Below are 27,409 nucleotides of genomic sequence, written 5' to 3' on the forward strand. Positions count from 1 at the left end.
ACTTAGATAAGATTGCCTTGATTGTTTTGAAGTCGTCTTTCATAAAATTTTATTTTATTTTAAATTTGTTTTATTTTATTTTATTTGATTATTATTTAAATGTGTTAAATAAAAAATATTTTTAAAAAAGAAATACTATTTTTATGTAACATTGTTAAGGTATTATATTTGCTTTGAGTAGTTTTTTTTTTTTTGGCTGAGTGGATGTTGAGAAGGTGAGGCTGAATTCTTGGAATTGTGGAGTGGGTTCGCGTGAGAGGGTGTTTAATGTTTTTACTGGTCATTAAGTTATGAAAGTATATTGTATTTTAGTCCTTTCTATGGAAATAAATTATCTAGCCCCTTGAGGTTCAATAACTACAAATTAATCCTCGTGCTTTCACATCCATTTATAACTAGTCCCCGAGAACCCTTGGTTACCACAATGTACTAGTTTTCATTCCCTAAATACCCTTATTTTCCTATCAAAATTTCTTATTTTCTCACCATGACATCAACAAAATCATTACTGGTTTTGCTAATATTCCAGAAAATCCATTATTAAGAACCTATAAAATCCAGGGACAATTCCAAACCATTCTTATCTGTGATGAAGTCCTGATTGCATCTCATGAGTCCAGTTGGGTGCCTTATTAGGGCTATACTAGACAATTCAACTGTGTTCCGCCGTCGATTGGATTTCAACTGAACTTTAATACAAGAAAAAGTTTATTTTTTCTAGTTTATTGTAACCATTTTTTAAAATTGATTCATTTAATGTCGTTGTTTTTTATTATTTAATTAAAATAAAATCAATATATTTCATTCAATAATTCTACAACCTCATTCTTGATTTTTTTATAATATATTTATGAAACTAAATATTATTTGTTAATAAAAAAAATAGCAAACATTTGCAGTTTCATGAATTCGATAATATCTGGTTAGTTCTTGTGGTATAACATATTTTTAATAAAATTTAATTTTTTAATATTTTTGAATTGCTTTGATTTAATAATATTAAAATTATTTTCTTTTTAATAATCTTTAACATTCTCTTTACCCAAGGACTCCTTCACATTTACGAGTCTTTACATGGAAGTTTTGACCTGTTGGACTTGAGATCTGTGAAACTGTTGTCGGGCTCGGACTGCTTACTTGTCCTCGTTTTTTCTTTTCTATTACCTGTGATCACTACCATATATCTTTTCCTTTTTCTTGCCTTTGAATCTAAAATAGATAACAATAATTAGAAGAGAAATCCTATCTTCTTTCGCTGAACTCAACATTCAAAATCAATGGGTTCTGAAGGTTCAAGCGTTGTTGGTAAGCTCACTATTTTAAGAACCAAAAAAATCCCAAATTTCCTTGTTAGATTAAGATTGTGTTCTTCTTTTTAGCATGTTGGCATCCTGGTTTTTTGTGTTTCTTTGCACTTTTCAGTGTTGGTAGAGTCTTTTCTTTGGATTTTGCTTTGAGGTTTACAATTGGTTAGGATTTTTGAGTTATGTTTGAAGATGATCTGTTTCTGAGTTAAAATTCAAGATGATCTGTTGTTTCTCTTAGAGTTTCTTATAAGGCTTTCCTAATTGGTGTGCTGGACTAGTTTGAGATTTACTGTTTTCTTGCCAATTAGTTTTCTTTCACTGTATCTATATCCTCCTCTGATCACTCAGCATATAGAAATTCTCTTGAAGTTAGTTTTCTGCCTTCGAAGGTTATTTTCTCCACTCCTTTACGTGATAGAATATGAATGTAATGAAATGCAACGTGGAATGTAGAATGTACTGTTATAGAGGGAGCAAATGCCTAAAACAAGCAGGCTCCTTCACTTGAGTTAGTTGTGCATTTTGAGATTTTACTAATCATGACCAAAGGCAAGCTTTCCATCTCTTTGGTTTGCAATTAGAGAGTAATTTTAAAATGGGGTGCAATTTGTATGCAATGGAAGAGGTTAGAAGATGGTATAAGTAGGTTGAATTGAAAGAGATCTGATTTAGGAGGCCCAGAAACAGTTCTATTCTTTTTGCTGATTTGCGCAATGATGCAAATGTCCCTGGAGTGGAAAAATGAAACCCTGCTTATGTGTAGTGAATCAAGCTAGCTTCACGATCAAAAATAGTATTGATGAAATACATCATATTTTTGCCCCATCATTTTCCTTGCATGTCAGCAAATCCTTGTCAGTAACAACTTTCTCTCTGTCTGGTCTTAGTGCTTTTCCCATGTAGCAAGGTTTATTTAGGCTGGTGTAGGGTGGAAGTGGGATTTCCTTTTCTCTTTGATGATTTCTAGAATGCATGCATGCATGATTACTATTTTGTAACTGAATAGTAGTGTCCTCTGCAGTGCCGAGGAACTTCAGACTACTGGAGGAGCTTGAGAGAGGGGAAAAGGGGATCGGAGATGGAACTGTCAGTTATGGAATGGATGACGCTGATGATATCTTCATGCAGTCATGGACAGGAACTATAATTGGCCCCCCCAATGTATGTCAATGTTTTTTTTGTTCTTTACATTCTCTCTTTCATTGTGTGCATTCATGTTGTATGCATGCTGAATTGACAATTGATGATCTGATTTTGGGAATGTGCTTGGTTTACATACAAAGTGGTTGATTATGATCCAAGATGACACTTGTGTTTTTATATATAGATTCATCTATCAAAAAGTTACTATATGAGTTCAACCCTTTTGTGCTTTTCCATAAAATCTTGCTTATCGATTAAACATTCCTACTATAGGATACCAATTTTAATTGACTGTCAAACCAACTTTCTCAGGTTTGAACATCTGTGTGAGCAAGACTAACAATTTTCCAAGAATAATTTATCCTTCTTATACTATCATGCCATCGGTTCGTCCATATATAAACCTTTAGTACTCGTGAAAATCAACATTTATGAATCTTTTTTCCATGAAAAAGGCATGATGTCATTTCAACTATTAGAATTTCCTTGACTTCACAGCAATTATTAGAATTTCCTTGACTTCATAGCAAGCCAGTTACTTGTATTTTTCCTCTAGAATCAACAGTCACCCTTTGCCTTTTCAGAACTGATGTTATTTGATCTGTTTAAGTATCTTTTATCTCTTCCTCTTCCTGCAGCTCTCATTATAAAATTTTTCACAACATTGTTAAACCGTGGTGTCATTGAATGCTCTCAACCAGAAGTATAATGTCCGTGTAACTCATTAGTAATCTAGTTGCCTTTGCATGCAGTTCAGACTGTTTTGAAATCTTCAAGGTTATCCCTTTGTTTGCAGGTTAAAACTTTTAAAACCATTTTTCTTTTATTTCTTTGTATGCATTAGATTGTTATTGGAAAACTTATTTATCAAAAATAATTTTTAAAAAAAAAAGATTGTCATTGCAAAACTTATGTTGTCAAGTCTTCTATAATGAATAAGCTTTGATGTCATCTTGGCTTGCCATCTGCAGAGATTTATTCTAAAAGAAAATTACAGTTGATCGCCCATGCTATGATGTACCAAAGAATTTCAAATCATAAAACTTGGAAATTAGGAGAGTATAGGGCAAGGGTAAAATAGAATCGTTGGAAAAGCAGGGAACGGGAAACCAATTCTATATAAAGATAGCTAAGACCTTTCAACTAAATCTAAATGTTTATGCTTCCAAAGACTTAAAATATCTACTGCATGATACTAATATAATTTAAATTAAATACTTAAAGATACAGAACTCCAGCCCGCAAACCCCCCAATTTCTGTAGGTTGGCTCCTATTCCAGGGCATTTGATGGTAGCATCCTATCATGGTGGATAAAGTTGTAATGAGAATGGGCTTGCAATGGTTATGGGATTTTTAACACCACCCACCACTCACCCATTCATATACTTAAAAAAGAGCCTCCATGGTCAGCCCCTTGCTTGCTTATGCTGGGAATAAGCACATCATAGAAAATATGTAATCATCTAGGTGGGGTGGCAGGATCTCCTTTAAACTTGCCCCTGCATTGAATCTGAGCCAAATTAAATATCTTATCCAAGTGCCCAGATGGTCCTCACCTGCAGCATTGCCAAGACCATCCTTGTGGTGGCAGTGGAGGTCCTGATTCCTGACTAATGGGGTGAATTTCCATCCCTAGTTTTATGTGCAATGCAAACAACCTGATGACTCTGGTGGCCTGGCATGATAATCATTACCATCTATTCCTTGATCCTTGAATGACGAAACATGATTCTTCAAAGTAATTTTGTATGCTTTATATCATTTTTCAAAAGGAATAATAATGTATTGACTCATACTACTTGCCAGACTGTTCATGAGGGGCGTATCTATCAGTTAAAATTGTTTTGTGGCAAGGATTATCCCGATAATCCACCAAGTGTCAGGTTCCAAACTCGGATAAACATGACCTGCGTCAATCCTGAAAGTGGAGTGGTAGGTGATGTAATGCTGAGTTCTTCTACATCAATTGATTGGAAATAATCTCATTATTGACTAAATTAACAGGTTGAGCCCAGTCTTTTCCCTATGCTTGCTAATTGGCAGAGGGAGCATACAATGGAGGATATATTAACTCAGTTGAAGAAAGAAATGATGGCTTCACAGAACAGGAAGCTCGCTCAGCCTCCTGAAGGTGTGTCAATTTTGCTTCTGCATGTTGTTGGTATATCATTTCTATTTGGTATTGATTTTCTTGGCAAGTAAGACTTGATGAAATTAGCAACTCTTATTTATCTGGGGAGGGTGGGGAGTGGTAAAAAACAATGGAATGTGCTGTTTCAGAAGGGAAAGATACAGACACCACCAGTACAAAACCAAGGCAAAAACAAATATGAAGTGGAGATCATTAAATAATTGTTAGCCAATCAGGGGCGTGGGGTTGATTGCAGCTCAAAATGGCTGAAATCATTCGAGTTAATTGGATTTTGTTAGCAGTTATTATTTGATGGAGTGAAATCTGATGTGAAATGAAGCCTTAGCACTGGTGCCGAGTCAGGATGGTTAGATGTGGAATCACTAGCAACTGAATGACGGCGTCTTGCTAACAATGTGATTGCTTACAATATGTATGTGTTCTGTGAAATTCACTAGAAATACATGGTGATAATATAAGTTGTATGTGCAGGAAACGAGGAGGCAAGGTTGGATCAAAAGGGGCTAGTTTTTAAGTGTTGTATTCTCTAATTCATTTAAAAGTTAATGGCCAAGTACTGTATATAGATGCATGCCCTATTCCTCCTGCAGGCTTAGTTCAAGCAAATGTATAATCTCGTGTACGAGAAAGATGACTTTAGTTCCCTCAAACGGCGGCTAAATAAATGGTTCCTGATGAATCATTCGCACCTTGACTGCTTGATGTGATGTTGTGTGAAAACTAATACCAGAGAAAGACTGCCTTTTTCTTTTTCTCCCTAAACACGCATATTTATTGAACATCTTCATGGCCAGATTGTTTTCACAAACGAAGCCAGTTTTGCCGCCACTTTAATCTCTACACTGCGAAATACAATTGCGTGTTGCTTATTTTTTTTATATTTTGATTTGGCAGACAACTGCTTTTGTTCAGAAAATATGCCTCCAGCAAGATAAGGGCACCGTCAGCGTGATAGTGCCCCCTAGGTTGTGAACTGGGGGTGCTTGTGTTAGAAGCGTGATCCATGTCATTCATTAGCCACGCTGAGAAGCATACGCATCCAAGAAAAGCAAATCCTGTTTTGCAGTTGCAGTTCACAATGTGGTGTGTGTTTGGCCGAAAAGGCATCAAGGTTTTTTTCCCATTAAGGTCGGGGCAACCAGAGAATAATCCAAATCACTTCTCAAGTATAATTGATAGATACTTTCATGATCTACCTTGGAGAATTTGATGGGTACTTTTAGAAAGAGAGAAAAAAATGAGAGAGGATTGGGATATATTGTTGGGTTTCTATGGAGATGAGGAATGAGATGATCTTCAACCCCAGCCTTGCAGATCCTCTCACCATCGTAGAGGCATCAACCATTGTTTCATGGAAATAAAACCAGTTTGAGAGCAGTAGCCCCCCCTAGGATGTAGCTGCCAGCTCGTGTCCAGGTATAGTAGTTAGCAGCCATCTAAAGAAGGACCGGTTAAGTTGAATACCGATGGCGCGAGCAAAGGTGGCCCTGGGTCCGCCGGAGCTGGAGGCATAATTAGGAACTGGCCGGGGCGTTTTATGGTGGTATTAACTGCTGGAGTTGGGAGTTGCACTGCTATTAACGTGGAACCATGGGCAGTTAAAATTGGGTTAGAATTAACTTGGAACAGAGGCGAGAGAACAATAAATTGTTTTCTTAATAGTTTTTCTCTTCTCCCTTCTTACTCCCTGTCTCTTTCTTCTCCTTTTATTTATTTTTATTGTCTATGCAATTTAATTTTTAATTTAACTTATTTTTTTGAATTTTTTGTGCATGCCACGTGACATCTGGCAGGATCTTTTAACTTTAAAGAGAGGAGGGTAGCATTCAAACAATTAGATAATGCAAAGGGTAAAATGGATACAACCACCTGATAATTAATGCTAACATTGGAAAACTCTAATATAGGCTAGCAGAAAAACTGTGGTCGGCCGTAGCAAATATAAACATAACCTCCAACTGTTGGGAAGACACTGGTGCTAAGATAAAACAAGAAAAACATGTGTTTTTTGAGTGATTATTAAATACCTTCGACGTAATACCTTAAAAAAAATATTTTTAAATGTCGAACAAAATTGAATTACGAGTAGCTAGCTATCATAGTCTTAATAATATTTTTCGTGGAATTATCTATACGGTGATCAAGTGATAAAAACTTAAAATTAAAGAGTTTGTTCTTTCTGTGATCTTAGGTTCGAGTCCTTGATTGCTCATATAATGGTCATTAATTTCAAGACTTATGAGATTAATTGTGGTGCGCGCAAGCTAACCCAATACCACGTTAATCTATTAATCTAAAAAAATAATGTTTTTCTTGGAATTTGAGGATGCTTTTCAAAATGTAGGTAATCTGAAACACGTGTCAAGTTGCCAAAGAGCTTCTGATTTTCAATGAAGACAGCGCGTTTTACCGTATTAGGAAAGCATGTTCAGCTCATTAAATCATGCTTTTCTTGTGGGGCAAATATTGGTGTGTTTTAGGTAAAATGATGACATCCGTTTCTTAAAAATATTTTTTTATTAAACATATATTAAAATAATATATTTTTATATTTATTTTTAATATTATTATGTTGAAACCAATGAAAAATATTAAAAAATTAAAAACTTATTTTTTTAGATAAAAAGACTTTCTAAGGCAGAAGTTAACGAGCCTTTAATTTTTTCAAGAGAAAATCAAGGATACAGCATTGCTTATATATGTAATTAACAGCACTATTTAATAAAATTTATCAATTATGAAACTCAATCATCATTTAAAATCGTTAGTGTTCTATCAAATATTTTCAGAAATTAGCATTTAAAATCGTTATTTACTTATATATATATATATATATATATATATATAAAGGTGCTTTATAATTTTCTGAAGGCATCGGAGAAAATGCACCGTCACCTGTGTTTGCGTCCTCCTCCTGTAAAGCAAAAGGCAAAAAGCGCGCACGCGCCCTTCTTTTCCTTTTCTGGCTTGATGTGTTCACATTGCAACCGTTTTATTTTCCGACAAGTTACGTTTTTTTTTTATTTATGCCGTTTCTTCTTCTTCCTCCTTATTTTTTATCATCATTATTATTATTTTCCTTTAATAAGCCCTAGGTTGCGAGTATATCTCTTACAAGTCACAGAGAAATTAAGGAAGGGTTTTAAATTAAGGAGGGCAAAAATGCAACTCCCGTAAAAGAAAAGATCTTTATATAGCAAGATAGTGTTTAAAATTATTATTTTTTATTTAAAAATTTATTAACAAATATTTTTTAAAAAACCTTATTTATAACTATTCAAAAACATTAAAAAAAATCTAAAACAAAAAAATTCAAAACTTTTCAAAAACATTTTTTAACTCATAAAACAAACTCTCTACCATAACTATTTTTTACCACACCTTTTGAATTAATAATTAGTTTCATAAATCATAAGCTATACAAGTGAAATTTAGATCTTTCCTGCCATTGAATCCCGTCCCCACCCTTACTTTAACCGCTGTTCTTTTTTCACAGCAGTTAGGTTAAATTGGTTAAATTCCTCCTTATTGTCAATTTCTATAGTTTTAAAACCACATTTGAATTGTAAAGACTAGCAGGGTTCTAAATAGTGCTATTCATAGTTGAAAGGATGTTTGTACCATTTATCTCAACTCACAAGAATTTATAATTAATTTAAGAAGTTTTTTTACTGAAATGTCAATTAATAAAATCTAGGTAAGTGGATAAAATTTTAATTGTTTTAGATTTTTACAAGAAATATATATCCTGATTTAAACTAGAAATCTGTTATACAAATCTCAAATTCTTTGATATCAAACTACGTCTTCTGAAAACACTCTAAAATTACACATGGTTAATGTTATAGAACAGGGAAAAAAAAAGATTGAAAATGATAAAAAAAAAAAAAAATCTTTAATAAGAAGACAAGAATGAAGGTATAAAATAAAAATGTTTATAAGATATTTTTTTATTGTATTTATATATTTTCAAAACATTAAGTATAAATAACGTGCTCCCTTTGATTTCACTATTTACTTCTTTTTTTTCAACGTCAAAACTCTAGTAACAGGGTACATGGTTCCAATCATTTATTTAAAAGGTGTGTGTGCATATAAGAATACAATCAAACAATTATGAAAAAAAAAATTAATCATTTAAACTTCTTGATTTTATCCTTTGATAGGGTGATTTATTTTCTCAATAATTAGTGATTATATTGATTTGATTGTAACCAATGATCTAGACTTTGCATTGAAGTTGAAATTTAAAATTATAATAATTATTATTTTTATTATTATATATTTTATTTGAAGAATTTTATAATTGAAAGTTTTTTATAATAATATTTTAAAAATAAAAAAATATTTCTTATTTTTTTGTATCTCTTCTTTTAAAAATACAAAAATTCACTTAAAAATTATTTTTAAAAATTTAATATATATATATATATATATATCCGAGTACAGTAACGATACGCTACTAATTTGTCTTCCGCTCCTATATTCACACTGTCCGTTGTTGCGTTACGAAAGAAAATAAAAATTGAATGATTAGAAAGAAGATAATGCATCACCGCTGCAATAAAGCGCGTGGGCTACAGAGAATAAATTGCTGCCATTTTCATTTGTGCAATCAGACCCCTTCCCTATTAATAGCTGGCACTCAAACAGCAACAAGAATCCATTAAAGTAGAACAGAACACAGCCTTTGGTTCTCTTCTCTAGCAGCCGCAGTATATATCCTTTCCACCCCATTAAACACTACCTCTCATCCCCATCTCTCTAATTGCTTTCACAGTTCCATCTTGCTACTATAGACATGAATTCCTCCACCTTATCATCAACCGATAAGCAACAAAATGGTATGGATTTAACTTTCCTTCTTTCTTGTGCCGTGTTACCTCTTGTTGCCCCCCCACACCAGGAATCCCCTGCAGTTATTTGTTTTATTGATAAAGTTGGAGATTGTTTTCTCACGCAGGGAAATTTGTACCAAATGATCATAACGTACTGCAGAAGCATGTCTTCTTCTTTGATAGGAATCAAGATGGCATTGTTTATCCCTGGGAGACGTTTCAAGGTGTGTTCTTGTGTTTTCCTTTTTTTATGTTTATTGTATTTCTCATTCTTGTTTTTGTGTAAAGAAAAGGAAATTTTAATTTATGGGAATCTAAATCTGAATTTGTTAACTAACAGGTTTTCGTTCAATTGGGTGTAGTATCTTGTTATCCACTGCCAGTGCCTTTCTGATCAATATCGCTCTCAGCCAGAAAACTCGCCCTGTATCTCTCTCTCTCTCTCTCTCTCTCTATCTAATTCGATCGTAGAATATAAAAATCTGTGCATACAAAACGAGAAGCTTGTAAAAGTGGTAAATAATCCCATGCCTTGCTTGAAAACAAGATTTTAAAAACTTGGCGATGGACCCAGAGTGGCATCAGTTCAGTCTTGTTTGTTGTAACTCGATGCCCTAACATTCTAGGGATCGGATTTTTCTAATATAATTTGATCCGACACCAAGCCAATGTCTTGAATTTTACGAAAAGGATTGAAGTAACGTTATTGTAAAAGTTTAATGGATGTGTTGTTGTTGTATATATATATATATATATGTTCCCACATGAGTCATCATCCACTAGTTGTTCGTCTCCGCATGAATAATGGCATGGCGGGGCAATGACTACACGTGTCTGTGTTCCCTCCAAGGAGGATGATTGTCCCACGCACTTCACCCTGCATCTTGTTCTGGATGCATGCGAATCTGTGATTTTTATTTTTTTTATTTTTAAAAGATTTATATATCATTTTGGCTATTATTATCGGGTATTCTTGTTGGTATCTTCTTCTTTTTTTTCCCTGCCCAAGACAGCTTTTATTCCGCCATTTCTTTTGGGAAGACTCACTCACCTGTTGGTTTATGATACATGCTTTCTTTTTTCTTTTTCTTTTTCTTTTTTCTTACAGAAAAAATAGTTAAGGTAGTGTTTAGTGATGGGTGAGTTCCGTAATAATGGGATTCAATATTGCTTTTTTTCCCCCCATATTTCATTCTATTCACGAGCTGTATGAAAGAAACAAAATAAAATAGCAATATAAGAAAATAAATAAAATAAAGTTTCTAGGTTTCATTTGGCGCCGGAGGATGTATAATTTGGCTAGAAGGGCACCTTGTTTGTACTTTAAGTAGTCTTTGCATGGAGTGGGCAAACGACGGGGTGGGACCTAGCTATAGATAGATGAGAAAAATTGGAAGCTAAAAAACAAGCACACAAATGGAGTTTGGCAAAACAGTACTCTTGTTGGATCGCAAGCAAAGGTTCCCCTTCTTTTCTTCCTTTTCTCTCAAATATGTTTAGGTCATTGCTTATAAGCAACAGGTAACCTACCCTTAATTTAACTTGCATGTCCTCAATCTCTAAGCTGAGAAATCTAATAATGACAGGAACTTAATCATAAAAGTAGGCCAAGGAAGAAAAAAACATTAATCTCTAGCTAATAACATTTGCAAAATGAGAAACAAATACACATCATCACCTTCTTCTTCTTCTTCTTCTTCTTTTAATTTCGTATTTTTTTGAAATTAGTGAGAAAATAAACCTCAATCCTACCATTGAAAGAACTCCTTTTCTTTTCCTTTTTTTCCTTTTTCTTCTTTTGGAAGAAGTGCAAGATATATAAAATTTGGACAGTCTAAAAATACCAGTGCCATTTATTTAACAACCACTTCACTTATGGTCTGCGAGATTATTTATAGATTAATCAAAGTTTCATGTGTTACAGGGGAAGTTTCCTTCTCTTTTGTTCCCTATCGAGGTTAAGAACATCCAGCGAGCCAAGCATGGGAGTGATTCTGGTGTCTATGACAGTGAAGGAAGGTACATATTATATTCCTGTAGTCACATTTATGTATTCTCTAATTTATCCATTAATTAGTTCTTTTTTTCTCTCCTTTTTCGTTCTCTCTTCTTCTTCTTTTTTAATTAGGAGATGCTGTTTTATGTCCTCTATATTTTCCAGTTAACATCTATCTACCAAATGAAAAGCTAACATATAAGACTTCTGGTTCAGTAGTACAATTAGGGCAACTCTACTAATGGATTAACATGTTTAGTGTTGGCTCTTCTATAAATTTGATTTCATATATTAATTCTTATAAGAGAATTATAGGTTTGTTCCTGCAAAATTTGAAGAAATCTTCAGCAAACATGCACGTTCACATCCAAATTCCTTGACATCAGACGAGCTGATGGGAATGCTCAAGGCTAACAGAGAACCCAAGGACTTCAAAGGATGGTTGGTTTCTGATCTTTTCAATTTCTTAGTATCCAGAAGTAATTAGAAAATTATTTCACGTCTTTCAGAAAAATATGTAAAGGTAATTAAATGCTGGAAAACTGTTGCAGGGTTGCTTCCTACACAGAATGGAAGATCCTGTACACTCTTTGCAAGGATAAGGATGGTTTGCTTCACAAGGATACAATTAGAGCTGTCTATGATGGAAGCTTATTTGAACGCATGGAGAAGGAAAGAGCATCACCCAAAAAGACAGCGTAATTTCACCGCCCTTTATCAATAACGGATGCGTACATTTATTATATCCTCTTTGAATTCTTTTGTTTGTAAAATAAATTTCTTTTGTTTGTAAAATAAATTAAAAAATGATTCGTGACACAAAAAAGGATAGTCACGTTGGGATATTGCCTAATTTATTTATTTTTTAATTAATGCAGCGTTGTGTAAGAAAAGGAATTATATATATATATGCTTGGATCCTGTTCCGCTGGCCATATTACTTCAAGGAAGGTGTTTGATTTCAGAATGTAGATTAGAGATTGTTGAAAGTGTAATTTGATGTTTGCTTTGTTGGGACACACACACACACAGCCCTTCTTTATCATAAAGTAAAAGTAGATACAATTATGCTGAGCTAGGAGATGCTTAAGGCATATATATGGCAATATGCATGCCAACTATCATGAAATTTCTGTAATACGTATCTCAGCAGCCCTGTATATCATTTGGACAGGAAGCACTCTTGGAAAATTCTCCTGGCTGTCATTGGCTAAGTTTGCTGGCTCTGTTTAAGATGCTAGACAATTTCTATATATCCAAAAAAAATAAAATACGGGGGCAAGGGCAGAGACAGAAAATTTTTCTGCCCGGCCTACTAAATAAATATACATAATTTATTTTTTCAAGGCAAATCATTATTATATAAATTTATCAAGTTAATAATAAAATTTCAATCCAAATAAAAAAACATAAAATATATAAAAATAAAGTTTAACATATATAAAACCAAAAAAAAAATAAAAATAAACTACATTATTAAAATTATACCCTTCAATATTTTGTTAAATATAATTTATTTATAATTGAATCTGAATTGATATCTTCAATAAGCTTTTATTTAATGTAAATTATCATATAATTCACTAAGAACTCATCATCTATTTGATTGTGAAGCACAATTTCAACTTATTTAATAACTAAAAATGTTTTTTATGGGAAAAAAAACAAAGTCAAAATAAAATAAATCAACATATTAATCAAATGATAGTGTCCTCACTTATTTGTTTCAACTTATCATACATATAATTTAAAAATGATAAACATATTATAAAAACTTTCATATTTAATCACATCAATTTAATAATGATTTATCTAAGATCTTACATAATACTTCTCTAATTCATTAAAATCTTCAGGATAAATTTTTTTGTCAAACTTGTAAATGATATCAACTTTACTTTAAATGATTTAAAATTGTCATTGGGTTCTAAAACAGAGCTAAGTTACTGAATTTAGAATTTAATTCTTTCAACTAAAAGTTTATTATTGAGTTAAATATATCATAATAATAATTTTGATGAACTATTATTAATTTTTATTGCTAACATGAATGACCTATAATTTTTTTATATGAAGTATTCATACGTTGTATATCAATCTTATATCGTGTGTAAACAAATTGCACACATGCAAGAAGAATATCAAATCAAACATCTCTCACAACCTAAATCAATACTGTAGTAGTCGAGACAAGATTCATTGTATTTAAGATATCAAGATTTTCATTTCAAAGATAAAATTAGTATACAATAAATAAATTCAAAATAAAAAGTTAAAGAGACAGTTTTATACCTTCCAAGAATTAGTTAAATTGAAACTATAAATTTTTCAACAAGTTTGAATTCAATTAACCAAGAAAAAAGCTATATTTATTTTCTTGAAATTTTCCTAGAAGTACTTTCTTCTCCAAACACAATGATAATGAGAAAATCAAGAAGAGAATATTCAACTTATAATGCCTTTCAAACTCGAGAAAACTATAATTTCTTGATTGGGTTAAATTTGTATGTTGAACAGTACCGCATAATAAATGAAAGAAAAAAAATGTTGCTTTTATGAAATTTTATTAGCTATATACTAAGTGTATAGGAAAATATGACATCATCTAACAGAGAGGGGATACAATTTTTTATTTTGACTTCCTGAACCCAGGAAAATTGAGATTTTCCTTTTACAAAAAGAAGGTTGATTTGGTGGAGAAAGCGTAAAAGACAATTGACATAATAGTAAATTAGTTAAAGTTTTTGTATGGTAGCTTATTTTGGTTAAATTTGTTTTATATATAAAATTAGTTAAATTTTAAATTATTTAAATACACCCTTTCTAGTTCGCTATAGTGAATGTGGTGAGAGTGATTTTAAACGTTTTTTTTTTTCTTTTTTAATTTAGAAGTTACTTGATATTCTTTCAAACTAGTTGCTAAATATTAGCTTAAACGAATCATGCATGCAAGGATCAATGACAACAACAAAATAATAATAAAAAAATCTAATTGTTTCTGTAAAGCTATCTTAATCAACTCTCTCAATTAATGAAAAAAGAGAATCTCATGTAAAATTTTTGAATTCTCCAAATGGGTACCTTAAACTATCCAGTCCAACATTAATTTTACATCAATCTAAGCGTATATAAGATGTTGAGAAATAATAAATTATATGTATAAAAAAAAAAAAAAACTGAAAGTGAGACGAATACTGTCCATTCAAAACAAATCTAGCAAACTAATCTCCATGCGGGTCTCCAAGAAACGCAAGAATAGTAACAAGGGGCTTTAGGAAGAGAAGGACTGAAGAAGAAACAAGGTACGAAATTTAGTGGGCAATCCATTATCGGTTGTCGGTGATTGAAAGTTACATGAATTATGAAGAAACAGAGAGAACAGGGAGTTGAGCCTGGAGGAGATGAACTTAGAGCATTAGTTACTTTATTTTTTTCAATGTTCAAAGATGACACTTAGACAATGATGGACTTAATGGTTGAAAATGGGCCAATGCCAGTGAAATATGTCGTGAACTTCGTCTGCTTTCAGTAAATAACTAGATCATTGACCTGTGACGTCAATTTTTTTAATAAAAAAATATATTAAAGTATTATTACCATATTTTCTAATAACAAAAATCATAAACCCAAAATATAATGTATTCTGGATGATATTTTTTAAAAATATTAATACTATAATATATTAAATGATACATTTAAAAAAATATTAATATGACTGTCGCACCTGGATATCATGACAGTTTTAAAAAATTTTATGGAATATTTTGACATCCTGTTTTTTTTTCAAAAATAAATTATTTTAAGGAGTCATTACTTAGTATTATGTTCATTAGAAATCTTAACTGATCAATAGAGATTTTATGATTTGGAACTAATTACGTAAAAGAAAAGATATTATCACTACTTAAACGTTCTACTTAAAATAGACTGCATTACTAGCTTTATCTTAAATTGCTAAATATTTATTAGTTTATGCCATAATAATTTACTTATAATATTCATAACTTTAACGCTAGTAAATAGTCAACATATTTCTAATTTTAATGTTAGTAAATATTACGTAAGTATAAAATAAATTTAGATCAATATTTTTATTTTTTATTCTAGCTTAAATAAATTTATTTTTATGCATGCATATATTTTTTATTTTTTAGTTAAATAAAACAAATTTAAATTTAAATTAGTATTTTTATTCTTAACTCTCTAATCAATTAATAAACCAATAATATAAATTTATATTATTTTTATTTATACATACACATATTTTTTATTTGTGAGCTTGGTTCATATCAGCTTACATGAACTAGGTTAGATCCAGCCACCCGCCCAATCACCAGGCCAATGACTTTGTTGGGCACTGTTTCGAGCATGCGTGAATTATTCACACATGCTTGCAACAGTAATAAGGTAAGTATATTACCTTTGCAAAGTAACAAGCGAAATGAATTTGGAAAGCGGGGAAGAGGAAGAACTTAACTGGTCTGCTGGAGGCGAAGGCAGCCTCTTTCTTGTTCTCTAGCTCTTCTCCGTGTTTGTTCGCCTGGCTTGCTTTCTGATTTAGGAGATGGAGGCGTGATGGATGACCGGCCAAAGCGCTGCTTCGGTTCCTTTGTATGCTCCTGTGTCGTCCTCTTGTTCTTCCTCTGTTTTTTTGTTCTTTTTCATTCGACCCCCTGTTCTTCATGAATTTTTCTAGGTTTTATCTTGTTGGTTCTCGGCTTCCCTGTACGTGTTTCCAGTGTCTCCATTCTCTTGTTTCTGGGTTTCTTCCCTTTTGCTGGTTCTGCCTCTCCAGTCTTTCTCTGTTTTTTTTCCAGTTCTGCCCTCCACCCCTTCTGCCTCTGCTCTGTTCTGCCTTTTATAAGGCCAGAGAGCTTCAAAAACCATTCTCTCCTCGAACGGGATCATAGCAGAGACATGGTCACGTTTTGGATCGGATGCACTGTGGATTTCCCTGTTGAATCGGCTGCCATCCACGCAAAAGGGAAGGGATAATGAACAGTATTGTAAAACGGCACCGTTTGAATATTTTCACTTTGGTACCTAATGTTTTAATCTTAACAATTGGGACCTTAATCAGTCATAAAGAATTTTTAAATTGTGCGCTTGAATAAATTTCAATTGAATCCTGAGTTAAATGGCATTTACACAACAATCCTGGTTTTTAGAACATTCAATTTGGAGTTTCTGGAATATTCAATTGAGTCATACTATAATTTCTTGTAATTTTATCTTTAATGAGCTTCAAACTTTGTTATTTTTTTAATTAAATTCTTGATTTTTTTAATTAATTAAATTAAATTTTAATTAAGTCCATAATCTTATTAATTCTTCAATTAAGTTCTTAATTTCATTAATTAAACTAATTAAAGATTTAATTAAATTTTCAAACTTATTAATTCTTTTATTTCTGACTAATTTACTCTTAAATTTGATAATTTCATCTTTAAATTTTGATTTTGTGTTGTTTTAACATCATTCTTAAATATATTTTTATCTATTTATTTTTTATTATTTATTTAAAAATTAAATTATAACAATGACAATTGAATGATTTTGTTTTTAAATATTAAGATAATAATGTATTATATTGATTTGAGTTAATTTATTAAATTTATTATTTAATTTATGAGAATATAATAACTCTATAAAAAATAAATTAAAATAAATTATAAATATCAATTTATAATCATTCCAATTTCGAAGAAAAAAATATTAAATTTAAAAAAGAAAAAACTAAAGAAGTTCGGCATGCGTGAACCTTGGCAGGGAAATATATTGGCATGCGTGAACTTTGTTTATTTTGTAAATTTATTTTATTAAATATTATAGATAATTACCAAAACCTTCTCATTTTGTACCTTGTTAGGTCACATTGTTAACTGAAAATAAACAAGCTTCACGACATATTTAATTGTTCATGTTTTCATTGCTAACCATGAATGAAAGAACTAAAAAATCAGATAACGGCAGTCAAGACGACTAACCTCATGGAGAGCAGTTGTTAATTCCCAAGGAGCTAAGACACCTTGAAGAACCACTCCATCAGGAAATTGGATCCGAATAATAGTCCTTGTTTATCTCTTCCTGGCAGCTTTTGCTTGCTGTTCTTCGTAAGACTATAGGGATCAAAAGCTGAGATTCTGCCATCTTTTTTTCTCCTCATATCGGCTTCTCTTTTCATCTCTTCAGCAGAGAGGTTGTAAAATGAATCAGGCAGCTCAATTTTTGACGCTACATTTTCAGGGACAGAAAAGACGACCCTTATCTAACAAAACTAAATAGAAGGACCAGAATGCTGTATTTACTACAAAGACGACTTAAAGACATATCTATTCATAGGCAGAGTGCACCAAGCAAATACATACGCAACATGGCTACAGAAAGTGAGACACAACATATCTGATGAACACAATCATAATGAGAAGAAATAGTACATAATTGGCAATAAAAATGCCGTTGGAAGTCAACAAAACCACAAAGATACACGTATTAACCTACCAGTAAGTGACCATGGGAAAACACCAGAAAGCATGTAGGTAAGTCAGTAAACACTTTCAAATAATTGCAAGGTTGCAAGGATTATATATAAGTAGCTCCGCTACAGGAATGAGAAGGGGCATTGAGAGCTACAAACTTATTACTGTTCGTTAATATTCCACTTCAAGTTGTTAGATGAGGAATAGGAACCGTTTAGCTAGATTACGTTTCTAGTCTTTGTTTCGCCCTTCTTCTTCCTTCTATTTTTAGACAATGCAACTGGGACCATACAACAATTTTTCTTTTCTTTTTTGGGTTTGGATTTTTTTGGGATGAAAAACCAAACAGGAGCTTCTCTTTTTATGTATTTCACGTTGTTTTTAATTCTTCGTCTTCGAGCAAAAAATTGTCGGATTCCTCCAAATCTTTCATACCGATATGCTCTCCCCTAAATTGGTTTCGGCTCTTTTCAACTTCTTACTGTCTTTTACTTCTTCGTTTTCTTTTCAAGTTACGAAGTTAATTTTATGAATTTCTTCCGATGATGGAAACATCTAAACCCTCTCTTTATTTGTGAGACATTTGAAGTCTATTGTTAGTTCATAGAAACCCCTATTAAATAATGTGTCATTGTTTATGTGAAATATGAAACCGAAAAAGAAAAGTATCGGCTGCCATTCTAAGAAGTTTTAATTGTAAATCTTTAACCCCGAGGCAACAAATATAAGAGCGGATCTTTTCGTGTGTTTTTTCCCCCTTCAACACGGGTACCTTAGTGATAATTCAACCATGGAGTTCCAGCTTATGGTCAGGGATTACATTAATCAAGCCCATCACCGACCGTGCTTAAATTGGATTTAGGAATATGATAAAGCATCGTAGCTATGATCCATGGATCAACGAGCATAAACCGAGCTTGGTGTAGAAAGGAACTATAGATGTCTATCAATTAGATAAAAACACCCAAGCAAACCTTCAAATTAAAGTTTTCGATTCAACTCCGGGGCAAATAATACAGCACCGTTCTAGCATACTGTGCTTTCATGTGTGTGTGAGCGAGATTGAGGGAGAGAAACATTTTACAGCGAGAACAGCGACAAAGAAATTACCCACTTCACAAGAATGGAGGTAAATCTGTCTGCATTTGATTTCTAAGAGTGAAGAATCGAATACGTGCGGAGGCAACTAAGCTTTGCTATGCATCTATGATTATATTTTTGGGTAGAAAGATTCACACACAAAGGATAGAACGGTGTTACAATACGCAACGGTAAATGTGAAAATAAGGGCAAGATCCGCCAGGAGTGATAGGAATAAAAAGTGTGGATCATGCAAATCAAGTGTGGCACATCGCACTAACCACACACAAAAAGAGAGAGTGCAAGTCACCACACTACACCCTTCATCTGAGGCTCTACACTCAAGAGTCGATATTAAAAACTCAAAGAAGTGAGATTTGGGCAGACAGGATACCATATTGACTAAATGGGAAAAGAGGTGGTGTGGTGGGTAATGCTAGTTCACCTGGTGATGCTTGAATATTAGACTCGGTATGAGATGATAGTGATGCAAGTGGAGGGCTGTTTTGGCCTTGACCAGGTGAATTTCAACATAAGATTGAGAATGCGAACACCATATTAAGAAGATCAACATCGACAAACCCATCACTCAACAGGATGCTAACAATAAATTACCACATTGCCAAACTCCAACACCCACGGATCACAGACGAAACTAACTAAAAATCTACTCCTCTATGCAAAGCAAACCAGCACCGCCTCTTTACAACCTGGTACCAATTCACTCCTCACCCACTCCTCAAACCCACAGCCACTGCCCGCCACCAAGAATTCTCATTGTTTGTCACCAATGCAACTGATGAAACATCAAAGCCAATACGAGTTGCAATGATGACGAAGCTAATAAGAATTCCATGGAGTGTACAAGATGAAGTAAGAGTTGCCTCAGCGCCAGTGACAACTCTCTCCATCAACGTTGAGAAGGAAAGGGGTTTATGCGAGAGTAATTTGAAAAGTTGAGACTTCAGAGGAGACCAAATAAAAGGCCTTGGATCTTATCATCATTTTCCTAGCTGACCATTATTTGTATATTGTGGTGGTTGTCCAGGACAGGATTAAAAGAGACTAATATAGCTACTGCTCATAACTAGTAAAAACTGCCATTAAGTTCACAATCAATCAGAGAGTTGAAATGGCAATTGCATAACTAAATTAGGAAATCCATCCCTACTCTCCTCTCCTACCCTAATATGCTACAGATTCATCCATCCGCATTGATCAGTACAAACTGCCTAGTACAGATCCACATGTTCATCAATTTACAGTTCCACGACTCCCAATCCACATTCTAATCAAAATTGGAAATGAATTCGACATGCAGGAAAAAAAAAACACTATCCTAAAATGATTAAAGAAAAGCCACATATTGATCAGATCTTCACAACCAAAATCAAACAGAGTTACTACCTGAACAAGTAAAAAACTGAATCCGCAAACGAAATTAAAGTCTCATTTAACCGTAATAATTCATGAGAACAGGACACAAAACCCACTTATCTCACTCATCAATCCATCATCATCACTTACTCCTTGTTCTTCAGCCTCTCGACGCGCTGATTCAACTGCTCGATCTTCACAACAAGATGAGTAACCGAGTAAAGCAGCCAGTAGAAAACGAGGGCAACACCTATCAACAAGGCATTCCTCTGGCTCTTCATGATTGATTTCTGGTGTCGGAGGTGCTCGGTGGGAGTACAGGACTCACCCTCGCAGCTCGGCCTTGTCTCGTACTTCCAGTATATGTCCATCAGCAGAAACAGGCAAAACGGCACCACCGACATAAACGGCTTCAGCAGATTACGTGTCACCGCGATCAGTCCCTTGCGCAGTCCGTCAAGACCAGGGATTGTCAAGAGAAGGACCATGATTGCCTCTGCTCCTGCGGCGTAGCCTAGTACCACCCATTCAAGTGCCATTGCTGCTTCGAGATCCTAATAGATCTAAATCTGATTGGGAATTTTGGGTTTGTGCTTTTCTTCGGGATTAAGGAGAACTCGAACTTGGTCAGAGTAAAGGGGCTGTTTTTCTTAAATAGAAGGGAGGCGACGATTATGATATAATGGGAGGATGTACAAGTGACACGTGTGCTTATTGGGGACATCTGGCATTTGCTTCACCGATTTCTTAGGTAAACTCAAGTTAGTCCCCAAAGAAAAAGTAATATGTCAATTAAGTTTGAAAATATACTTTTTCACCAATAAGGTCCCTGATAAATCTATTAACACTCAGTTTCATCCTTACATAAAAAACCATTTCCCCTAAAATTGTGTGTATATTTCCGAATAGGGACGATAATGAGAGGATATTGGTAATATTAGTTCAGTATAAGGATCCGATTGAGAAACTGGTTATTGATTGGGGAATAATACGAAGTTACCTCTTCTTTTCTCGTTTTCGGTTATTGGTTGGGGACTCCGATAGGGCCATCAGCTGATGAACGAGCCCTTTCCTAGTAAAAATGGGCTGGGAATGTAATAAGACAACTCAAGTGACCTTAACTACTTTTGAACTTTGAATCAGAAGTTCATGGCCCATTGGGCTTGCAATGAACCATAAACACCCTTGTTTGGAAATTGAATTGTGTGAAGAAAGGATGTTAAATTACCTTTCTACGCGCCTATTCAACAGCCATTTGTTTTCATAAACCACCCTCCCTCTGTGCAATTAGTTGAGCTGTATCTGTGCACTTAGTTGAGCTGTATCGTTCGTTCATCGTGGAATAATACACAATAAAATCACTATCAGCCTTGCAAACTCCCAATCTATATTAACTAATTGTTTTTGGCTCCTCAACAACGTTGTTACCTCACTTTCCGTGGAAAGGTATATTTAAAAATGCGGTAGTAATTATGTTCTAGAGTATTTTTTTTATTTAAAAATATATTAAAATAAATTGTTTATTTATTTTTAAAAAATTATTTTTGATTTTTATATATCAAAATAATTTAAAAATAAAAAATAATTTTAAACAAAAAATAAATTAAATTTTAAAAAAACATGAATTAAACTGCATTTTTAAATATGCTCTGGTCTTTCCTTGCCCTTCTCTTCCATCCTTTTCATAATCTTGATTGTAATTATTCATGTATCATGTTGATTTTTAAATTAATAAAAAAAATTTTATTACTAATAATATTCTAAAAAATTCAAGTAATTTAAAAATATAATTTTTAGATTGAATAATTAGTTAATTAATTAATTCTAATAATTTTATTTATTTTTTTTAGTCAATTAGTTAATTAATTAATTCTAATAATTGTTTTTTTTTTTATGCCAATGTGGTTTATAGTATATTTTTGGTGTTTAGTAAATTAAGGTGGCTTGTAATTAGTAATTATCAAAAATATTTTTTTACGAGATGAAGAATTTTTCATGGTTAAATAAGTATATTTAAAATAAAAAATAAAAAATTTCTAAAAAAAATGTTTAAATAACTATTGGCGTGCCATGCTTTTCAAATCAATCAACGGAAGCTTCGTTCCCATCTTTCCTCTTTTTAATCTCTTCCACTTTAGGATAGAAAAACAAGGTTCTTGTTACTATTTTGACATACAAGGGTCAATGTTATCCACCTACAGCTTAGTTTGTTACTTGATTAAACCTCATTAAAAAAAGCTTCGTCAAAGGCCAACAATAGGGTTTGCAGATCATAAAGCAATTATTAGTGCATCGCTACATAAACCCAATTATATTATAGGCTCCGCATGTTGACCGCAAAAGCCGAAAATGGGGCTAGAGTAACTAGCCGTGGATGGCTTGCAAATTGCGGAGTTAGGTGTGGAACATTTGGCTAATTATCCTAGTTTAAAACAATACCTTTTTTGGTAACATGGAGCATAGCATTTTGAATTTGATGAACAGCAAGCTTCTTTGGTATGCTTAATCCAAAAGACCAAAAGCCGACTTCTGATAGAACAGATTCACATGATTGTTTAATAAAGAAAGTTTTTGGGGACCAATTGCTGGGACCTTCACAGAGTGGTCTTAAACTATGGTTGGGTTTTTTGCGCCCCCAAGAAAACCGTATGCGTGATGAAATGACAGGAATTTACGAGCAAAATTGTCACAAAATTGACATTTTTGTCAGTTGAGGTGAGGCTGAAAATGACTAACCGTCTTGGATAATTGACAATGTTAATTCTAATATAAATTCGTTTGTAAGTTTATTATTTGAGCTTTTATGATACGCAGTTTCCTGATCTGACCCCCAATACTGCCATCCCTCTCGTCACTTTAGTTGCTTGTTTTATGTTTCCCTTACTTAAAGGTCATCAAGATCACCATGGCTTTCAAAAAAAAAAATAGTGACATGGATTGTAATTGGAGGGTGTGAAAAAGAATCTTAATTTGTATTTGTACCAAGCTTGCTAAAGAGGATTAAAGTATGGTGCCGAGGACTAGATTGGGGACAGCCCCACCTTACAAAAACTCCAAATTTATATAAAGCTGTGGATAATGGAGGAGAGAGAGGGAGACAAGACTCTAAACTATTCATGAAGATCACCCACTAGCCCTGTTATTGATCGTTTAATTCATTTGAATTGTTCCTTTTAATTTACTGATTAGACTCCATTGGTACTTTGATAAGCATAGTTCTATAAGAAAATGCTAAGAATACTGTCTTAATCATTATGATGATAGTCATCACGATATTCTAAATGTTCAAGATAGTATTATTGGGCTCTAGACAAGCTTCAGTTGCCTCATCTCTCAACTTGACGGCAACTGCAAAGTTTTCAGCTAGCAGATAAAAACACAAGTGTATAATATACATACATACATACATATATATATATATATGGCGTGTGATGGCAGTCAAACCAACAGTTTTTAAATAAAATGATTATCCGTTAAACCTCTTTGTTGTTATTAGCACCACGTATTATACCGTTTTGCACACAAACCAGTTTGCTTCTGATTAAAAAAAAAAAGAAAAGGGAAAAGGAAAAGGAACTGTTTGCTTAGTAAACATTATAGGAAATAAAGAGAATTTTAGCAAACAAGCATGATTTATCATGGTTATAAGAGTTGACCTGATCCATAACTCAAGTCATAAAAAAAAATAGTTTGAAGTAAAACTTTACTCTAACCAGACTTTGATTTAGGTTCTCCAAATATAGAACTTGGAGATACGAGGAAAGGAGGAAAGTAAACATTGAATTGAAATAAAATTTAACAAGTTTTGTGAATACAACACTTGCAGTGAAAACAAAGTATAAAGCTCTAATATCTCAGGCACTAACTACAGCGTTGCAAAGAGCACTTTCACAATCACTATTTATACAAAACAATGAGAGAGAGAACTACCACCATTGATGTTATAAGACTGGAGAGGAGAGTGCGGAATCTTTAGGCCTTTTCACCTTATTGCAAACCTTTTTTTCTTCTTCTTTTTCACTTGTTTCAAGGGTACCTGTTTCCATGAACATCTTTCTATTTACCCTTCCAGGCTTCTTTAGAAGAAATTTGAAGGAAACTTCAATTGGAGGGAGGGAGAGAGGGGGGAAATTACCAGAGGGAACCCATTTCCTGGATATCTTTTTCTGCTTAAATTCTATTATTTACAAGCTGCGTATGGAAAAATGATGCGTATATAAGTAAGAGTATTGACAACTACTAAACCTAAAAAAAAAATGAAAAGATTTGACAATGTTTGGAGAATAAAATAAAGAGAACTGCAAAGATGCAAAGAAAGATGACCAAGTAGCTTACCTCTATCTTTTTCACAAACTTTCCTTAAGAAAGAAAGGAACACGATGAGTAATGCAACCGCGGCAATAAGTCCTATCAAAATTGCAAGTGTCTTCTCAACTTCATCATTTCCGTCGTTATCTACAGCATAAAGAAAACACAAACCAAGCGATTAGATATCATCTTCTCTTAGCAATCCTATGTTAATTGCTGTATCTTACTGCCAATGTCAAATTTAAGCCGCCAATGATCATCTCAGTAAAGAGAACCCAATTACATGTGAATAATTTCTGGCCATCATTCTGCATAAGAAGAGAGAATTTACTGATTGCTTCAACTTATTTATCAACAAAGATTGGTTATGCTACTGTAAAGAACATGCCCAGTTCATTTTGGAAATTTTAGAGGTAATAGCTTCTACATTATTTGATTAAAACTCCTCCATATGCTCTGTTCTACCTTTATAGAAACTCAGACACTTGGGACCAAAGACTGTGAACTAAGACCATAATAATTTCATTTGCGTTGGATCCTTTGTTGGTTCCTAGTGAGGCATTAATTCAAAAGTGGGGCTTTAATTTTATCATGGCGTGGTGATTAAGAACTTTAGAGGGCTTTTCCTTGTGTACATGTGCGCAACTACTTTGACAATGGAAATACACAGCAGGATTATGAGATACTTCCCTTTTGGGTTTTGTTCTCCAAATTCATCAAATCTAGAACAGTAATTTCGATATATAATTATGAAATTGATGTCAGACCAGTGATCGAAACAGCTAGTACTGTATATATCACTGCAAGAAAAGAGTATTGAATCAAAATTCAATAAACTTGCTCCAGAATCTCCTCAAACACTGCCACATTCACCTTGAATATGCGTCAAGAAATCGGATCACACCAGCGGGGCAGTTTCATCAAAATAAATTAGCACATCAAACACTCATTAACCAGATAAAAGAGAGAAGCATTTCCAACTTCCCGCTCTCTAACACACCCCAGATAAAAGAGAGAAGCATTTCCAACTCCCCGCTCTCTGTACGCACAAGGGTAACAACCAAAACAAAATAAATACAAGAAAGAAAGGAAATTTAGAAATTACTTTAAAAAAAAACCATCTTGAACAATTTGAAGTTTACCCAAAAAACCATGTAAAACTACAGCATCAATTGTCACAGGCTAGATTTGCCATAAGGTAAATTTCAAGATTATTGAAGATAGGGATTTTCACTAATTACTCATTAATTTAATCCAAAAATTATTCAACCAGAAACAAGAAACCTTAAACCACCACCCTGCCGGGTGGCGCAACAGCTTACCATGTCCATTTCCGCCGTTGGAGGACGCCCCAGCTTTGGAAAACCGCACATAACACTTGGCCAAGTACATGTCCCCCCAAACAGCGGGCCCGCAGACTGTTTTCAGCCGTCCGATCGCCGCAGACAAACAATCCTGACACTCGCTCGCACTCAAATCTTGGACACACTGCGCCACAGAAGAAACATCCCCGGACCCACCAACTCTGAAAGGCCTGTAGGACCCATCACTAGTCCCCAAGTAACCCAACACCACATCACGGCTGTTCAATGCATCAGAATCATACCCGATCATCGGCCCACATTTATGCAACACCTCCGTCTTGTCTTCCACTCCAAGAAACGTCGTGTTATCATACTTTACAAAACACCCTTCAAGCTGCAAGGCGCCACCACTCGAGTCAGGGCAAAGAGTGCCGAGCTGACTCACTGCACGAGCTACACAGCTAGCACAGTCACCATTGGAGAGGTCTCCTCGGCATTGGAAGAGACCGTAAAGAGTGTCCTGTGGTGTGGGGGACTTGACAGTGAAGTTATTGTAGGTGGTGAACGTGGCTGAGCTAACAAGGGATGTGAGTAGCAAGTTAACGTTGGACTCGTAAGGAGAACCTGGTGTGTATTTTAGCTGTGAACACCCACCGAAGACAAAAGAGTCTGTAGAGGAAGTAGCTGGGGTTGTAAGGACTGTGATTGTGAGAAGGGAAATAAGAGTAGTGATCGTTAATATTCTAGACATGTTTTCGAGCTCTTTGTTCCTTGAAAGAAGAGAGAAGGAGAGAGAAGGCAGTAATGATCCTTGAGGGCTGTGAATATATGCAAAACTGATTGTTGGCAACTATGGTAATGTTTCTGACAGAAAGAGAGGGGATAGGGGGATTTGTTGCTTGGAGGAGAATTTGCGTAAGAGAAGGGCTTTCTTTCTTCCTTCGCATATGCAGCATACCGGTATATATGATTGTAGCTTGATTATTATCTGCATTTTATTATTTATTTTTTTTCAAATTTCCCAAAAAAAAACCGTACTCATTTATTTACAGTACTGGGTGGGTAGAGAAGAAAATGGCTGATTATTTTGCTAATATATATACAAGCTGCATCTTTTGATTTGAGATTTCGAGGAGCTTTATGACCAGTTCGATAATGCGGTCTCAGTGCGTCTGAAAATGTCTTGTAAAATAGTTTTTAGATTATTTTGATATAAATGAAAAGTATTTAAAAAGATAATTTACTATATTTAACACTTTTATATAAAAACATGTGGACTGTAATAATAAACATATATTTAGTCCAAGCCTTTAATTACGTGCTCTATGAGTATTTAGGATTGGATTACTCTCGAGTCAGGAACAACATAACTTATCATATCATGTAAATTGAATCAATGGTTAGAATTTCATCATAGAAAAAAC

General features: G+C 33.7%; 5 protein-coding genes and 1 long non-coding RNA gene across 8 annotated transcripts; 2 read left to right on the top strand and 4 right to left on the bottom strand.

The window, feature by feature from the left end:
• The first annotated feature begins 1,083 nt into the window (after positions 1 to 1,083).
• On the top strand, positions 1,084 to 5,472 carry LOC105123769 (ubiquitin-conjugating enzyme E2 variant 1A). Its single transcript, XM_011023487.1, has 5 exons — positions 1,084 to 1,305; positions 2,329 to 2,468; positions 4,258 to 4,383; positions 4,456 to 4,582; positions 5,075 to 5,472. The coding sequence occupies exons 1-5, from the start codon at positions 1,278 to 1,280 to the stop codon at positions 5,131 to 5,133; spliced, it is 480 nt and encodes a 159-aa protein (XP_011021789.1). The 5' UTR covers positions 1,084 to 1,277; the 3' UTR covers positions 5,134 to 5,472.
• A 3,763-nt stretch (positions 5,473 to 9,235) lies between these two features.
• LOC105123773 (probable peroxygenase 4) lies at positions 9,236 to 12,713 on the top strand. Of its 2 annotated transcripts, none has more exons than XM_011023490.1 (7): positions 9,236 to 9,447; positions 9,567 to 9,665; positions 9,782 to 9,867; positions 11,366 to 11,460; positions 11,753 to 11,878; positions 11,989 to 12,135; positions 12,612 to 12,713. In XM_011023490.1, the coding sequence occupies exons 1-7, from the start codon at positions 9,405 to 9,407 to the stop codon at positions 12,649 to 12,651; spliced, it is 636 nt and encodes a 211-aa protein (XP_011021792.1). In that variant the 5' UTR covers positions 9,236 to 9,404; the 3' UTR covers positions 12,652 to 12,713. The 2 variants fall into 2 exon arrangements, with proteins under 2 accessions (XP_011021792.1, XP_011021794.1); XM_011023492.1 differs by lacking the exon at positions 12,612 to 12,713 and adding an exon at positions 12,316 to 12,608 and having other exon boundaries at positions 9,239 to 9,447.
• On the bottom strand, positions 10,441 to 11,359 carry LOC105123772 (uncharacterized). Its single transcript, XR_841944.1, has 2 exons — positions 11,183 to 11,359; positions 10,441 to 10,972 (listed from the first exon to the last, which is right to left on the bottom strand). It is a non-coding gene; the product is annotated as an uncharacterized LOC105123772 (long non-coding RNA).
• Positions 12,714 to 15,732: 3,019 nt separating the features above from the next.
• On the bottom strand, positions 15,733 to 17,806 carry LOC105123771 (uncharacterized). Its single transcript, XM_011023489.1, has 3 exons — positions 17,425 to 17,806; positions 16,133 to 16,403; positions 15,733 to 16,088 (listed from the first exon to the last, which is right to left on the bottom strand). The coding sequence occupies exons 1-3, from the start codon at positions 17,427 to 17,429 to the stop codon at positions 15,819 to 15,821; spliced, it is 546 nt and encodes a 181-aa protein (XP_011021791.1). The 5' UTR covers positions 17,430 to 17,806; the 3' UTR covers positions 15,733 to 15,818.
• Positions 17,807 to 20,252: 2,446 nt separating this feature from the next.
• On the bottom strand, positions 20,253 to 21,022 carry LOC105123770 (uncharacterized). The gene has a single exon (XM_011023488.1). It carries the CDS (start codon positions 20,910 to 20,912, stop codon positions 20,520 to 20,522), a length of 393 nt encoding a protein of 130 aa, XP_011021790.1. The 5' UTR covers positions 20,913 to 21,022; the 3' UTR covers positions 20,253 to 20,519.
• Positions 21,023 to 24,126: 3,104 nt separating this feature from the next.
• On the bottom strand, positions 24,127 to 27,017 carry LOC105123774 (cysteine-rich repeat secretory protein 12). Of its 2 annotated transcripts, XM_011023494.1 has the most exons (4): positions 26,004 to 27,017; positions 24,709 to 24,828; positions 24,509 to 24,564; positions 24,127 to 24,409 (listed from the first exon to the last, which is right to left on the bottom strand). In XM_011023494.1, exons 1-3 carry the CDS (start codon positions 26,734 to 26,736, stop codon positions 24,554 to 24,556), a joined length of 864 nt encoding a protein of 287 aa, XP_011021796.1. In that variant the 5' UTR covers positions 26,737 to 27,017; the 3' UTR covers positions 24,127 to 24,409; positions 24,509 to 24,553. The 2 variants fall into 2 exon arrangements, with proteins under 2 accessions (XP_011021796.1, XP_011021795.1); XM_011023493.1 differs by having other exon boundaries at positions 24,127 to 24,564.
• Between the last annotated feature and the right edge of the window lie 392 nt (positions 27,018 to 27,409).

The sequence above is a fragment of the Populus euphratica genome, unplaced genomic scaffold (genome assembly GCF_000495115.2).
Source record: "Populus euphratica unplaced genomic scaffold, PopEup_1.0 scaffold9.1, whole genome shotgun sequence".
In the NCBI taxonomy this organism is placed as follows: domain Eukaryota; kingdom Viridiplantae; phylum Streptophyta; class Magnoliopsida; order Malpighiales; family Salicaceae; genus Populus; species Populus euphratica.

Excerpts from the sequence above, each read along its gene's own strand:
- LOC105123769 (XM_011023487.1), top strand. The coding sequence starts at position 1,278 with ATGGGTTCTGAAGGTTCAAGCGTTGTTG. Across the intron at positions 4,384-4,455 it reads TCAATCCTGAAAGTGGAGTG|GTTGAGCCCAGTCTTTTCCC; the intron begins GTAGGTGATGTA and ends CTAAATTAACAG. Across the intron at positions 4,583-5,074 it reads GCTCGCTCAGCCTCCTGAAG|GAAACGAGGAGGCAAGGTTG; the intron begins GTGTGTCAATTT and ends TTGTATGTGCAG.
- LOC105123774 (XM_011023494.1), bottom strand. The coding sequence starts at position 26,736 with ATGTCTAGAATATTAACGATCACTACTCTTATTTCCCTTCTCACAATC. Across the intron at positions 24,829-26,003 it reads CAACGGCGGAAATGGACATG|ATAACGACGGAAATGATGAA; the intron begins GTAAGCTGTTGC and ends TTTATGCTGTAG.
- LOC105123771 (XM_011023489.1), bottom strand. Across the intron at positions 16,089-16,132 it reads AGAACCAACAAGATAAAACC|AAAAACAGAGGAAGAACAAG; the intron begins TAGAAAAATTCA and ends GAAAAAGAACAA.
- LOC105123773 (XM_011023490.1), top strand. The coding sequence starts at position 9,405 with ATGAATTCCTCCACCTTATCATCAACCGATAAGCAACAAAATG. Across the intron at positions 9,448-9,566 it reads AACCGATAAGCAACAAAATG|GGAAATTTGTACCAAATGAT; the intron begins GTATGGATTTAA and ends TTTCTCACGCAG. Across the intron at positions 11,461-11,752 it reads GTCTATGACAGTGAAGGAAG|GTTTGTTCCTGCAAAATTTG; the intron begins GTACATATTATA and ends AGAGAATTATAG.
- LOC105123770 (XM_011023488.1), bottom strand. The coding sequence starts at position 20,912 with ATGGCACTTGAATGGGTGGTACTAGGCTACGCCGCAGGAGCAGAGGCA.